This window comes from Saccostrea echinata, unplaced genomic scaffold, assembly GCF_033153115.1.
Source record: "Saccostrea echinata isolate AGI-Se365-2 ecotype Australia unplaced genomic scaffold, CSIRO_AGI_Sech_v1 ptg000054l, whole genome shotgun sequence".
Lineage (NCBI taxonomy): Eukaryota > Metazoa > Mollusca > Bivalvia > Ostreida > Ostreidae > Saccostrea > Saccostrea echinata.
Genome location: NW_026889803.1, coordinates 25,291,072 through 25,305,931, shown reverse-complemented (window position 1 = coordinate 25,305,931; position 14,860 = coordinate 25,291,072). Strand labels below are relative to the sequence as shown.

The 14,860-nt window shown below is 36.2% G+C and overlaps 1 protein-coding gene across 1 annotated transcript in view; it reads left to right on the top strand.

Annotated features, from left to right (window-relative positions):
* LOC133205686 (serine-protein kinase ATM-like) overlaps positions 1 to 14,860 on the top strand; it is a 244,053-nt gene that overhangs the window by 99,463 nt on the left and 129,730 nt on the right. The window contains exons 28-29 of the mRNA XM_061341539.1: positions 2,278 to 2,436; positions 11,614 to 11,746. Coding sequence (XP_061197523.1) covers positions 2,278 to 2,436; positions 11,614 to 11,746 — 292 coding nt within the window. The remainder of the gene's footprint in view (positions 1 to 2,277; positions 2,437 to 11,613; positions 11,747 to 14,860) is intronic.

The window sequence follows — 14,860 nt, the reverse complement described above, 5'->3', positions numbered from 1 at the left end:
ATTTTTGCATTATTTTTTTCACAGAATCACTCATTTTCACTGTGAGCAAATAATTTGAAATCTCTGAAATCTTTGAAATTGTGCTATGCAATGCAAACAATACTTATATGCATAATTATATGTTTATACAAGTTCCCATTTTGCTTTAATAAACCCCAGAAGGTACTAAGGTGAAATGGGAAAAGCAAATTTTACAGTTAAGGCGAAATGGGAACAAACCAAAATAAGTTGTGAAGCGATTTCTCTATAATTTACCAATAACCAATTAATTATATCAACACTCGGACAATTCACAGGTGTAGTGCCATCTATGTAAACACCCAATTAACACGTCCATCCCAGCCCCAGGCATTTATACTGTTATCCAGGTAAGTCCAAGCTGCATTAATTTTATGCATGATTGACATGTATACATGTAACATGCACAATCAAAACTTCGAGAGATAGAGAGTAAAAAACAATGAAATGTGTGTAACGGGACCCAGATCTTGGTTCGAGAGATAGAGAACTTCGTGAGATCGGGAGTACGAGAGATCAGGAGTAAATTTGCTTAGTTATATAGAGGAAAAAAACGGGACCGGAGGTTTACTTCGAGAGATTGAGAGATCGGAGTTCGAGTCATCGAGAGTCACCTGTGTGTGGAACTTAGGTATTTCTAGCTCACTTGAGCTGAAGGCAAAAGTGAGCTTCTCTGATCAAAGAGTGTCCGGCTCCCATCTGTCGTCTCTAGTCCCTAAACTTTTCACATTTTCGACTTCTCCTCCAGAACCACTGTGCCAATTTCAACCAAACTTGCCACAAAGAATCCTTGGGTGAAGGGGATTTAAGTTTGTTTACAGGAAGTGCAGCACCCTCTTTCAAGGGGAGATAATTAAGAATTTGTGAAAATTTGGTGGCATCTTTTAAAAATCTTCTCAAGAACCACTGGGCAAGAAAAGATAAAAGTTTTGTGAAAGCTTCATAAAATACTCTAGATTTAAGTTTGTTCATATCATAACCCCTGGGGGTAAGGTGGGGCTACAAGAGCGGGTCAGAGTTTTACATAGGAATACATGTATCTAGGAAATGTATTTTAAAAAACTTCTTCTCAAGAACAGCTTAGTCATTATTAGTCAAATTAATACAGAAATACCCCCAGGTAGTGTAAATTCAAGTTTGTTCAAATCATGACCCCTGGGGGTAGGGTGGGGCCTACAGATTCGATGAAATTGAATGCATAACAGATTTTATTGATATTCTTTATTATTTGAATTTTTATTTTTAAAAAATTGCTTGTCCCAATAGACTTCAGTGCAATCCTTGTTAATTAATTACTGCTTAATTAATTATATTTTTCAAACTTTCTCTTGGTAAATCCTTTTCTACTATAAAATGCTTTAAATTAATATCAGAGTATTATGTACGTGATGGACATTTAAAGATAGAGATTTTATTCCTATTAGGGATGGAAAACCTTTAAGGTAAGAGCAAAATAGAAGTATAAAAGTTATAAATACCAGTGGCAAGTATCCTAGGGATTTGTTGTTCATTTCTGGGTGTAGTAAATCTGAAGAAGTTTGAGACACCTGGTTCTTATCTAACAATGGGAACCTAGGGGAGAAACACAGTGCAAGTAGTACCTTACCCAGTCACCATCTCTAGATAAGAGAAAGTTTAAGTACTGTATGATATACCCTCAGACAGAGCTGTCTTAATAATCATTCCAATCATTAACTCAGAGTAGAAGGAAAACCTATATATCCCTTGTAAGAACCTGATCATACACGTTAAATGGAAAATATTTTCAAAAATCTTCTTCTCAAGAACAACTAAGCCATTATTAGTCATATTTATACAGAAGCAACCTTAGGTACTGTAGAATCAAATCTGTTCAAATTATGACCCCCACTGGATGGGGGGCACAATAGTGAGTCAAAGTTTTGCATAAGATATATATTAGGAATCCTGAAAAAATCTGCTGCTCAAGAACAGCAAAGCCGTGATTATTCATATCTTTACAGAAGGATCCTCGGGTAGTGTAGATTTAAGCCCCCCCCCCCCCCCCCCTTTCAATACTGAACTGATTTTTGCTTCTTCCTAGCCAGTGTGGTCAGGTGAGCGATGTGGCCCATGGGCCTCCTGTGTTGCATTTGGGAGAAAATACACTTTACAAAAGGAAACAAGACAAGAATGCACAGAACATGATTAGCAGAGATTGCCAGCAGTATTCCTTTCAGTTACAATTATTAATTTAAATATATGTTCTCTGCAATAAAATAATTTTAATGTATGATTTAGGTGAAAAATGTGTTCAAGATGTTGATCATTGACAACAAGAAGACCCTGATGGCAGGAATAGCTTCACTTGATCCTTTTCCAGACAGGGAGGAATTCAATCCATTCACTGCTGTGTATAATGAAGTCAAACTCATCAAGGGACCTAGGACTTTAAGACAGGTATTATTTTGATGGTTTTCAAAGAAATATTTTAATGCATTTTCAGTATATACCTTACCTGGCTGAATATAATACGCACTTTTTTTCCTAGAAAATGTTTTTGTGAAAAGGGTGCGTATTTTACACCACAATAGGATTTTGATAGTTTTTTCTTTCAGGTGAAACACGGCTATCATACGGACATGTCGTAGTATTACCTAGAGACATGGGCAATTTCTTGTTGTTTATCGCTGTATTTAAGACTTCGGAAAATCATTGTTGGAACGTAGCTTGTTGAAAATGTTATATTTATAATCTGTTGATAATGATTATCTGTTGTTAAATGATATTAAAAACAAGTTACAATTAATTTGAGCTGCATATTCATCATCTCCGTGTAGGCCGCCATTGACAATGTTATGTATAGATGTTCACACATTCCTTTGCTGTGTGCTTGCGCAATCATAGTACACATGTACCTAATCAGACACTCGGTTAGAAATAAAATAATAATTGAGCAATTTTATAACGAAATACAATAAAAAAAACATTTATTTGGGGTTTTAAATAACGCGGTGATTTATACCATGTCGATCTGTTCAAACTAAAATTCAACAGTATTTCGTGCTTTGTTGAAATAAAATTATTTCTGCAAGGATAAAGACAACATATAATGTCACGATTGCCATTAGCTAAAAATAAATGCATTTGCCCACAAAATACTGTGCATAAAAAAAAACTCTGATGCCATGTCTATAAATACATAAAACCATGTTACAGTAGAAGAAATATATTTGCCGACTACGAAAAAATTATCCTAGACTTTTAAAATCATTTCCCTTAATTAATACGTATCAAAACCATGTTAGAGAAGCGAGAGTCTCGTGCGTACCTATCGAACTACAATTAACCTTGCCACAAGCCATTGATAGCAGGTCGCAGGTGATCATCTTTTAAAACAAACAGCCAGACCAGTGTTTTTAGCTCACCTGAGCTGAAGGCTCAAGTGAGCTTTTCTGATCAAAATTTGTCGTCGTCTGCGTCGTTGTTGTCATAAACTTTTCACATTTTCATCTTCTTCTCCAGAACTACTGGGCCAATTTCAATCAAACTTGGCACAAAGTATCCTTGGGTGAAGGGGTTTCAAGTTTGTTCAATTGAAGGGCCACGCCCTCCTCCAAGGGGAGATAATTACGAAATAGCAAAAAATTATTGGCATTATTGAAAAATCTTCTTCTCAAGAACCAGTGGGCCAGGAAAGATGAAACTCATGTGGAATTATTGTCAGGTAGTGTAGATTCAAGCTTGTTCAAATCATGACCCCCCGGGGATAGGGTGGGGCCACAATGGACAATCAAAGTTTTACATAGGAATATATAGGAAAAATCTTCAAAAATCTTCTTCTCAAGAACAGCAAAGCTATGATTGGTCATATTTATTTGGAAGCATCCTCAGGTGGTGTAGATTCAAATTTGTACAAATCATGACCCCCGGGGGTAGGGTGGGGCCACAATGAACGATCAAAGTTTTACATAGGAATATATAGGAAAAATCTTCAAAAATCTTCTTCTCAAGAAGAGCAAAGCTATGATTAGTCATATTTATATGGAAGCATCCTCAGGTGGTGTAGATTCAAGTTTGTTCAAATCATGACCCCCGGGGGTAGGGTGGGGCCAAAATGGACGATCAATGTTTAACATAGGTGTACATAGGAAAAATCTTCAAAAATCTTCTTCTTAAGAACAGCAAAGCTATGATTGGTCATATTTATTTGGAAGCATCCTCAGGTGGTGTAGATTCAAGTTTGTTCAAATCATGACCCCTGGGGATAGGATGGGGCCACATTGGACGATCAAAGTTTTACATTGGAATATATAGGAAAAATCTTTAAAAATCTCATGAACAGCAAAGCCACGGTTTGTCATATTTATACGGAAGCATCCTCAGATAGAAGTGTAGATTCAAGTTTGTTCAAATCATGACCCCCCCCCCCCCCCCACTCCCTTTTAGGGGTAGGTTGGGACCACTTATGCATTTTTGCTTTTCAATACTAAACTGATTTTTCCTTTTTTCCTAGCCACAGTGCTCAGGTGAGCGATCTGGCCCTTGGGCCTCTTGTTACAACAATTAACACCCAGATCAAGAAATTTGAACAGGCTTGACAGACCAGTTAAAAATTATTGTTCGGATAAATGAACCAATTGAAAATATAATGTAAAAATTCATTTTGTGGTGAAAAAAGACCATCCGGATACGGAACACGGAATTCCGGTTAAATGAGACAAAATAACGTTAAAAAATTTCGTTCCTATTAAAAATCGTCCGGAAACTGAAGCGTCCGGATATCTGGCGTCCGGATATCTGAAGGTCCTCTGTATATTACTTTGGAAAAATTTGATCCCCCATTGTGGCTCCTCCCCATCCCAGGGGTCATCATTTGAACAAACTTGAATGTACACTACCTGAGGATGCTTACATAACAAAATGACTAAACATAGCTTTTCTGTTCTTGAGAAGAAATTTTTTACTATATGATCTTATGTCAAACTTTCGAAACCCCCAGGGGTCATGATTTTCACAATCTTTAATCTACACTACCTGAGGATGCTTCCATATAAATATGACTAAACATAGCTTTTCTGTTCTTGACAAGAATTTTTTTCCTATATGTTCTTATGTAAAACATGGCTTTGCTGTTCTTTAAAGATTTTTCCTATATATTTCTATGTAAAACTTTGATCCTCCATTGTGGCCCCACCCTACCCCGGGGGACATGATATGAACAAACTTGAATCTACACTACCTGTGGATGCTTCCATATAAATATGACTCATCATGGCTTTGCTGTTCCTGAGAAGATTATTAAAGATTTTTCCTATATATTTCTATGTGAAACTTTGATCCTCCATTGTGGCCCCACCCTACCTCAGGGGGTCATGATTTGAACAAACTTGAGTCTACACTACCTGAGGATGTTTCCACCTGAGTTTCATCTTTCCTGGCCCACTGGTTCTTGAGAAGAAGATTTTTAAAAGATGCTATTAATTTTTCACTTATTCTTAATTATCTCCCCTTGCAAGAGGGCATGGCCCTTCATTTGATCAAACTTAAACCCCCTTCACCAAAGGATGCTTTGTGGCAAGTTTGGTTGAAATTGGCCCAGTGGTTCTTGAGAAGAAGTCGAAAATGTGAAAAGTTTCCAGACAGCCAGACAGACAGACAGACGGACTACAGACAAAATGTGATCAGAAAAGCTCACTTGAGCTTTCAGCTCAGGTGAGCTAAAAAGTCTTATCAAGAACCACTGACTGGGCTCAGAAAGTTGAAACTTTCTTTACAAAGACTTAGTGTAGATTCAAATTTGTTCAAATTATAACCCACTGGGGTAGGGTGGGGCCACATATGGGGATCCAAAGATTTACATTGAAAAATGCAGGGGATTTTTTCCATCATAAATCTTCTCAAGAACAGCAAGGGCATTATTGTCATCAGTTTTCGCGAAAGGGACCTAGGGAACATTAAATCTCATTTGCCTGTCAGTCTGTCTGTTTGTCAGTCTGTCTGTCTGTCACAATAAATTTAACCTTGGTCAAAAGCTTTTGAATAATAAGAGATAGGGCTTTCATATTTCACATGTACATTACCTACAAGAACTTTCTGAACATACTATGATTTTTGAACCCATGACCTTGACCTTGAAGTTTGACCTACTTTTCAAAAAATTTAACATTATTTTCAATTGATCATTTTGAAAGAGAAAAGATAGGGCATTCATATTATACATGTATATTACCTGTGACAAGACCTTTCTAAATATATCATGACTTTTGACTCTGTGACATTGACCTTGAAGTTTAAACTACTTTTCAAAAATGTTATATTTCCTTATAACTTTTGATTGAGAAGAGATAGGACTCTCATATTTGACATGTACATTACCTGTAACAATATGTTTCCGAGCTTGCTATGATTTTTTACCCCTTGACCTTGCAGGGGACCGCAATTCTTTGAATTTGTTTATTAGTCATTTTGATATGGAAACATCCTCATATAGTGTAGATTCAAGTTTTTTATGCCCTGTCATGAATATGGCCGAGGCATATAATGTTTGTCATGTTCGACTTCAATCAAACTTCATATGCTGATACATACTGATGTAAGCTTTTCAACTGCATCAACCTTTTTGACCTTGACCTTTCCTTTGACCTTGACCTCACTTTTCTTAAATTAGTGTCTAGATCAATTTTGAATAAACAATTCATGATATATTTATCAAACTTCATATGCTAATACATACTGCTGAGAGCTATCAATTTCCGAAACCTTACTGCACATCTACAGGACACCATTAACCATCTCCCAAAAGATCATTAGGCTAATGTGTACAATGTAAGAGGAATTCTGGGAACCAGGGGCTTTTTGCTTAAAAAATGTCATTTTTTGACCCCCATTTGATCCCTAGGGTGAAAATGAAAATTCTGAAACCTTACTGCACATCTACATGACACCACCAACCATCTCCCAAAAGATGATTAGGCTACTGTGTAAAATGTAAGAGGAGTTTGAGAAAGAAGAGTGTGACAGACGGACGGACGGACAGACTTGAGCAACAACAATATATTGGAACTTTCTTTAGAAAGTGCGGGTATAATAATGTTCTTCTACCAAATTTAAACATTAACTAGATGCTGTCATAAGACAGTAATACCCGCACTAATGTGTTTGCCTCTAAATGCAGGCACGTAGCATCAGGGGGGGCAGAGGGCCCCCCCGGCCCCACTTTTAATGTTCATGAAAGGGTGGTTGCCCCCCCCCCCCCCCACTTTTTGTTGCATTATAGTCAAATAAAGGTAATGTAGAAGTGTATATTCAAAATTGGGGTACTGAAAGAAGTTGGAACCCCACCCCCCACGAAATAGGATTTTTGAGTTGAAAAAATTTTTTTTGGCTTGTCAAGTTTTTTCAGGTAAGTTGAAATTTTTTTCTCTGGCTGCCCCCCCCCCCCCCCCCTTTTCAAAAACGTTGCTACGTCCCTGAAATGTGCTCTGACTGCTCTCCTTCAAATTCTGGTAACCAGGGAAGAAGCACACGGTTAAATCAATTATAAAATGCTTAGGTGAACATGCAGCCCATATGGGCCTCTTATGTAAATCAGGTGTGAATCCAGGAATTTTTTCCAGGGGGATCGAACCCAGAGATTTCTTGACAAGCAAAAAAAAAAAACAAACAAACAAACAAAAACAAAAACAAAAAAAACACTTAAACTCCTTTCCCAAATGTGAAAACCTATTTCATGGTGGGGGGGGGGGGGGGTTTGGCTGCTCACTTTTTAAGCTTCATTTGTATAACTTTTCATACCAACTTAACAGGGGTCCGTGTTTTCTAAGGGGGGGGGTGTGTTCCAAGGTCACTTTTAGTTGCTTTCATATATTGATTTCGTATATAAGTTCCGGACCCCCCTCCCCCTCTAGATCCGCGCCTGTAAATATTTCATTACCAGTCTGATATTACCTAATAATGTAAATTCTGATAAAGAGAGAATTTTTGAAAGATTTGTGTTTAAAAAAAGGGGGTGGTTAATTTTCTACCCATAATTGGAACTTCTTGAATTTATTGTCAAAACAACAAATATTATTATTTTAGTGCAAAGCTTTTTTGATGAACTTAAAAAAAATTAGATGCCAAAATGACAACTTGTGCAAATTTTTATCAGTATTTGGGTAGGACTCGGAAAACCCCTTTCTAAATCTTGACCCAATCAACTTTGTCAAAAATCAACCCCCACCCACGATTCACCTGTTTTCCTGTCATATTTAGAATAGATAACACAAACTTATGAAAAAAAAATTGTATGTAATAAATTTTACAAATGTACACCTTTTTGGAAAATTTCTAGACACGTGCGTGGAATTACGTCACACTGCGAGCACTACTTTTACTGTTATCATTATTGTTTTGCACATGGTTTATGTACATTATTACCACTGGGATTATTAATATTTAGTGTGTGTTTCAAATGGATTTATTATTCTATCAAGTTATCAAGTTAAAAAGCCCCTGGTTCCCTGAACTCCTCTTACATTTTACACAAGTAGCCGAATCATCTTTTGGGACATGGTTAGTGGTGTCCTGTAGATGTGCAGTAAGGTTTTGGAATTTTCATTTTCACCCTAGGGGTCAAATGGGGGCCGAAAAATGACATTTTTTATGCAAAAAGCCCCTGGTTCCCAGAACTCCTCTTACATTTTACACAGTAGCCTAATCATCTTTTGGGAGATGGTTGGTGGTGACATGTAGATGTGCAGTAAGGTTTCGGAATTTTCATTTTCATCCTAGGGGTCAAACAGGGGTTGAAAAATGACATTTTTTATGCAAAAAGCCCCTGGTTCCCTGAACTCCTCTTACATTGTACACAGTAACCTAGTCATCTTTTGGGAGATGGTTGGTGGTGTCATGTAGATGTGCAGTAAGGTTTCAGAATTTTCATTTTCACCCTAGGGATCAAATGGGGGTCAAAAAATGACATTTTTTAAGCAAAAAGCCCCTGGTTCCCAGAATTCCTCTTACATTGTACACATTAGCCTAATGATCTTTTGGGAGATGGTTAATGGTGTCCTGTAGATGTGCAGTAAGGTTTCGGAAATTGATAGCTCTCAGCAGTATGTATTAGCATATGAAGTTTGATAAATATATCATGAATTGTTTATTCAAAATTGATCTAGACACTAATTTAAGAAAAGTGAGGTCAAGGTCAAAGGAAAGGTCAAGGTCAAAAAGGTTGATGCAGTTGAAAAGCTTACATCAGTATGTATCAGCATATGAAGTTTGATTGAAGTCGAACATGACAAACATTATATGCCTCGGCCATATTCATGACAGGGCATAAAAAACTTGAATCTACACTATATGAGGATGTTTCCATATCAAAATGACTAATAAACAAATTCAAAGAATTGCGGTCCCCTGCAAGGTCAAGGGGTAAAAAATCATAGCAAGCTCGGAAACATATTGTTACAGGTAATGTACATGTCAAATATGAGAGTCCTATCTCTTCTCAATCAAAAGTTATAAGGAAATATAACATTTTTGAAAAGTAGTTTAAACTTCAAGGTCAATGTCACAGAGTCAAAAGTCATGATATATTTAGAAAGGTCTTGTCACAGGTAATATACATGTATAATATGAATGCCCTATCTTTTCTCTTTCAAAATGATCAATTGAAAATAATGTTAAATTTTTTGAAAAGTAGGTCAAACTTCAAGGTCAAGGTCATGGGTTCAAAAATCATAGTATGTTCAGAAAGTTCTTGTAGGTAATGTACATGTGAAATATGAAAGCCCTATCTCTTATTATTCAAAAGCTTTTGACCAAGGTTAAATTTATTGTGACAGACAGACAGACTGACAAACAGACAGACTGACAGGCAAATGAGATTTAATGTTCCCTAGGTCCCTTTCGCGAAAACTGATGACAATAATGCCCTTGCTGTTCTTGAGAAGATTTATAATGGAAAAAATCCCCTGCATTTTTCAATGTAAATCTTTGGATCCCCATATGTGGCCCCACCCTACCCCAGTGGGTTATAATTTGAACAAATTTGAATCTACACTAAGTCTTTGTAAAGAAAGTTTCAACTTTCTGAGCCCAGTCAGTGGTTCTTGATAAGACTTTTTAGCTCACCTGAGCTGAAAGCTCAAGTGAGCTTTTCTGATCACATTTTGTCTGTAGTCCGTCTGTCTAGCTGTCTGGCTGTCTGTAAACTTTTCACATTTTCGACTTCTTCTCCGGAACCACTGGGCCAATTTCAACCATTTGCCACAAAGCATCCTTTGGTGAAGGGGATTCAAGTTTGTTCAAATGAAGGGCCACGCCTTCATTCTAGGGGAGATAATTCAGAAATAGTGAAAAGTTGGTGGCATATTTTAAAAATCTTCTTCTCAAGAACCACTGGCCCAAAAAAGTTGAAACTTATAGCAAACCTTTGTTATATAGTGTAGATTCAAGTTTGTTCAAATCATGACCCCAGGGGGTAGGGTGGGGTCACAATGGGGGATCAAAGTTTTACATAGGAATATATAGGAAAAAATCTTAAAAAATCTTCTCAAGAACAGCAAAGCCATGTTTTGTCATATTGATATGGAAGCATCATCAGGTAGTGTAGATTCAAGTTTGTTCAAGTCATGACCCCTGGGGTAGGGTGGGGTCATAATGGGGGATCAAAGTTTTAAATAGGAATAAATTGGAAAAATTCTTTAGATATCTTTTCCTCAAGAACAGCAAAGCCTCATTTAGTCATATTGATATGTAAGCATCCTCAGGTAGTATAGATTCGAATTTGCTCAAATCTTGACCCCTGGGGTAGGGTGGGGCCACAAGGGGGGATCAAAGTTTTACATAGGAATATATAGGAAAAATCTTTAAAAATCTTCTTCTCAAGAACAACAAAGTCATGATTAGTCATATTGAAAATATTATAAAACATTACTAATAAATTAAGGAGTATCACATTAATTAAATAACAGTTTCTCTTTAGTTCTTCATCTATAGATACTGAAAATTCAAGTATAATAATTAAATTATATTAATCTAAACAGAAAATTTCACAAAATTCAATAGAATCGAAGGAAATTAGGAAAAATTTACCAACTAACATATAAAGGACAAATGTACTTTTGGTGAACAAGTTTTAGAGCGAATGGACTCTGGGCAAACAAGAATTAGGGTGAACGGCATGTATACATGTGCAATCAAAACTTTGAGAGGTAGAGAGTAAAAAACAATGAAATGTGTGTAACGGGACCCAGGTCTTCGTTCGAGAGATGGAGAACTTCTCAAGATTGGAAGTTCAAGAGATCTGAAGTAAATTTGCTTAGTTGTGTAGAGGAAAAAAATGGAACCTTAGGTTCACTTTGAGAGATCAAGAACTTTGAGAGATCAGAGTTTGAGCCATCGAGAGTCACCTGTATAAAAGAATTTACTATAGGAAATACTAATAGAAGGCCCATGGGTCACTTGCTTAACTTAGAAATTTGCCAAAATTGATGCATGTATATTTATGTAAACTATATAACAATTTTTGTGCCTTCTTTGCTAGTTACCCAGAACTGAAGAAGAATGCATTTCGAGGCAAACACTTATGTGTTGGTATAGTCAGTGTCTTATGACAGCATCTAGTTTCTATTGCTGCTTTCTTTTCAGATTATTGAGGATTACCTTTTGGAGGATAAGAAAATGCTTTTAGGAGAGCACTCTCAGGAAGGCCTTAATTTTTTATCAAAGGAGATAGCCTCAAATATGGAAGAGTTTGTAGAGTTGATAGAATCTGAACAAGGTATACTTTTGCTGCGGAAATTTTGACTGGAAGGAATTGTACAAAAATATTAATGAAAAAGACATTAAACTGCATGTAAGAACTAAATTTAAGACAGCAAATGTAGGTTAGGCCATACCAATTTGCAGTATAATTCGTCGGATTCGCAGCTTCAATTTGTAACAATTCCAAATTATAATATTATAAAAAAATATATATTTCCCCCCGCGCGTCCAAAAATATCCGAGTACATTTTTTATTGACTTTTTACACCAAACGCACAAAAGACTTCGGAACACGTGTTTAGGAATGACGAATGACAGAAGCGCGGGATTGAAAGTTCATACATCGTAACTCATACTGTGTAACAATGTGTTATTGTGTGAAGTTATTCATGATGCCTTTCTACTTTCATAGAAAGCTTTCGTATTGAAAAAGGAAATATTTGTCCCATGTCTTAAGACTTATAATAAAAGTTCCTGTCTTATGGTTACATCTTGATGTTTTTGAGATTATTGCAACAACAAAAAAAGCACAATGTTAACAATTACTTTTTAGCTCACCTGAGCTGAAAGCTCAAGTGAGCTTTTCTGATCACATTTTGTCTGTAGTCCGTCTGTCTGTCTGTCTGTCCGTCCGTCTGTAAACTTTTCACATTTTCGACTTCTTCTCCAGAACCACTGGGCCAATTTCAACCAAACTTGCCACAAAGCATCCTTGGGTGAAGGGGGTTCAGGTTTGTTCAAATGAAGGGCCACGCCTTCTCCCAAGGGGAGATAATTAAGAATTGGTGAAAATTTGGTGTCATCTTTTAAAAATCTTCTTCTCAAGAACCATTGAGCCAGAAAAGTTTTTACTTAGGTGAAACCTTCATTACATAGTGTAGATTCAAGTTTGTTCAAATCATGACCCCCGGGGGTAGGGTGGGACCACAATGGGGGATCAAAGTTTTACATAGGAATATATAGGGAAAATCTTTAAAAATCTTCTTCTCAAGAACAACAAAGCCACAATTAGTCATATTGATATGGAATCATCTTCAAGTAGTGTAGATTCAAATTTGTTCAAATCATGACCCCTGGGGGTAGGGTGGGGCCACAATGGGGGATCAATGTTTTACATAGGAATATATAGGGAAAATCTTTAAAAATCTTCTTCTCAAGAACAACAAAGCCACAATTAGTCATATTGATATGGAATCATCTTCAAGTAGTGTAGATTCAAATTTGTTCAAATCATGACCCCTGGGGGTAGGGTGGGGCCACAATGGGGGATCAATGTTTTACATAGGAATATATAGGGAAAATCTTTAAAAATCTTCTTCTCAAGAACAACAAAGCCACAATTAGTCATATTGATATGGAATCATCTTCAAGTAGTGTAGATTCAAATTTGTTCAAATCATGACCCCTGGGGGTAGGGTGGGGCTACAATGGGGGATCAAATTTATACATAGGAATATATAGGAAAATTCTTTAAAAATCTTCTCAAGAACAACTAAGCCACAATTAGTCATATTGATATGGAATCATCCCCAAATATTGTAGATTCAAGCTTGTTCAAGGCATCCTCCAGTAGTAGGGTGGGGCCATAATGGGGGATCAAAGTTTTACAAAAGAACTTATACAGGAAATATCCTTAAAAATCTTCTTCAATCTCAAGAACAACAAAGCCATGATCAGTCATATTGATATGGAAGCATCCTCAGGTAGTGTACATTCAAGTTCGTTCAAATCATGACCCCCCCCCCCCCCCCCCCCCCCCCCCCCCAGGGTAGAGTGTTAGACATATTTAAAATTCTGTTTTAAAGAACAGCAAAATCATGATTAGTTATATGAAGATAGAAGCATCCTCAGAAGGTTTATATTCAATTTCATTCAAAACATGGCACCTTGGGGTAGGGTATGCCTAGAACAGGCGATCAAAGCTTTATATATGAATATATAGGAGAAATATAGGAGAAGAAATCTGCTGACAAAGAACAGCAGGGCCATATTGACTCAGGTGAGCGTTGTGGCCCATGGGCCTCTTGTATATATTAACTGAAGGAGTCTTTCAGATTATATAGATATTTCAAACATTGATGAACATTATAATAGTTTAAAATGTTTTATTTATTACAAATGAATTGGATTGAACAGCAGGCATAAATGCTCATAAATTGTTCTATGAAAGTTTTCTGAATGGATGAAACTTGAGAGACCATTCATGTTTAAAATATATGATTGATTCTGGTTGTTTTAGAGATGTTACTCAAGAATTTGTTGGCAGTACATGTTTAATGATTTATTGAAATAATTTGTTTGTTCATGTTCATAACTCTTATTAACCGTCGTTTGTTACTTCCTTAATTTTTGGCATTGCATGCAGTATTAATTTGAAGACTTATGTTGCACTTTGTATCCTTTGTTTGACTATAAAAGATATAATGTCTTTTTGAAGAATTTTTTTTTGAAAAGAAAAAATATGTTTAAGTATAATAAATGTGTCTCCTGAGTTAAGACCTGCAACTCATTAAAAAAGTGTTTATCCCATGGGCACTTCAAGCTAAAAAATGTTTTTGTCCCATGGTTTTCTTCGCTGAAAAAATTCATTGTCCCATGCCTGTTTGTACTGATCCCATCATTGTAATTAATTTTGCCTGGTCCCGTAATGTAGCAAAACATTACTTGTGAATTATTTTTGAAACCTGAAACTTTTTATTTATTGAAAACAATATCAAAAAAGTTAAAATCATAAGTTCATGTGATATACAAATGATATCTAATAGTTTTAAGTCTTTATTTTTTAAGCACTTGCTCTTTGATATCATGCTTTAATTCATTAAAAAAAAAAAATTATATTATTTGTATTCACTCGCCTCATAATTTTTAACCCCAAAATGAAAAATAATATTTGTAAAAGAATTTCGCCCTCTCGCCTCACTTTTTATTTTTGAAAATCCGAAGAACTATTTTACAAATTGATGTGGCCTTACTAGGTTTTCTGGAGGTAAAATTCGGTTATTGAAATTGTGAAAATGGTGGGCAGGCGGCTGCCAAAAGGGTACCCCATTTGTCCGGATAACTCCTCCTACAGTTTTCAAGATGGAAACTTTTTTGCTTTGCAGAGCAATAATACATATATCAGAGATGT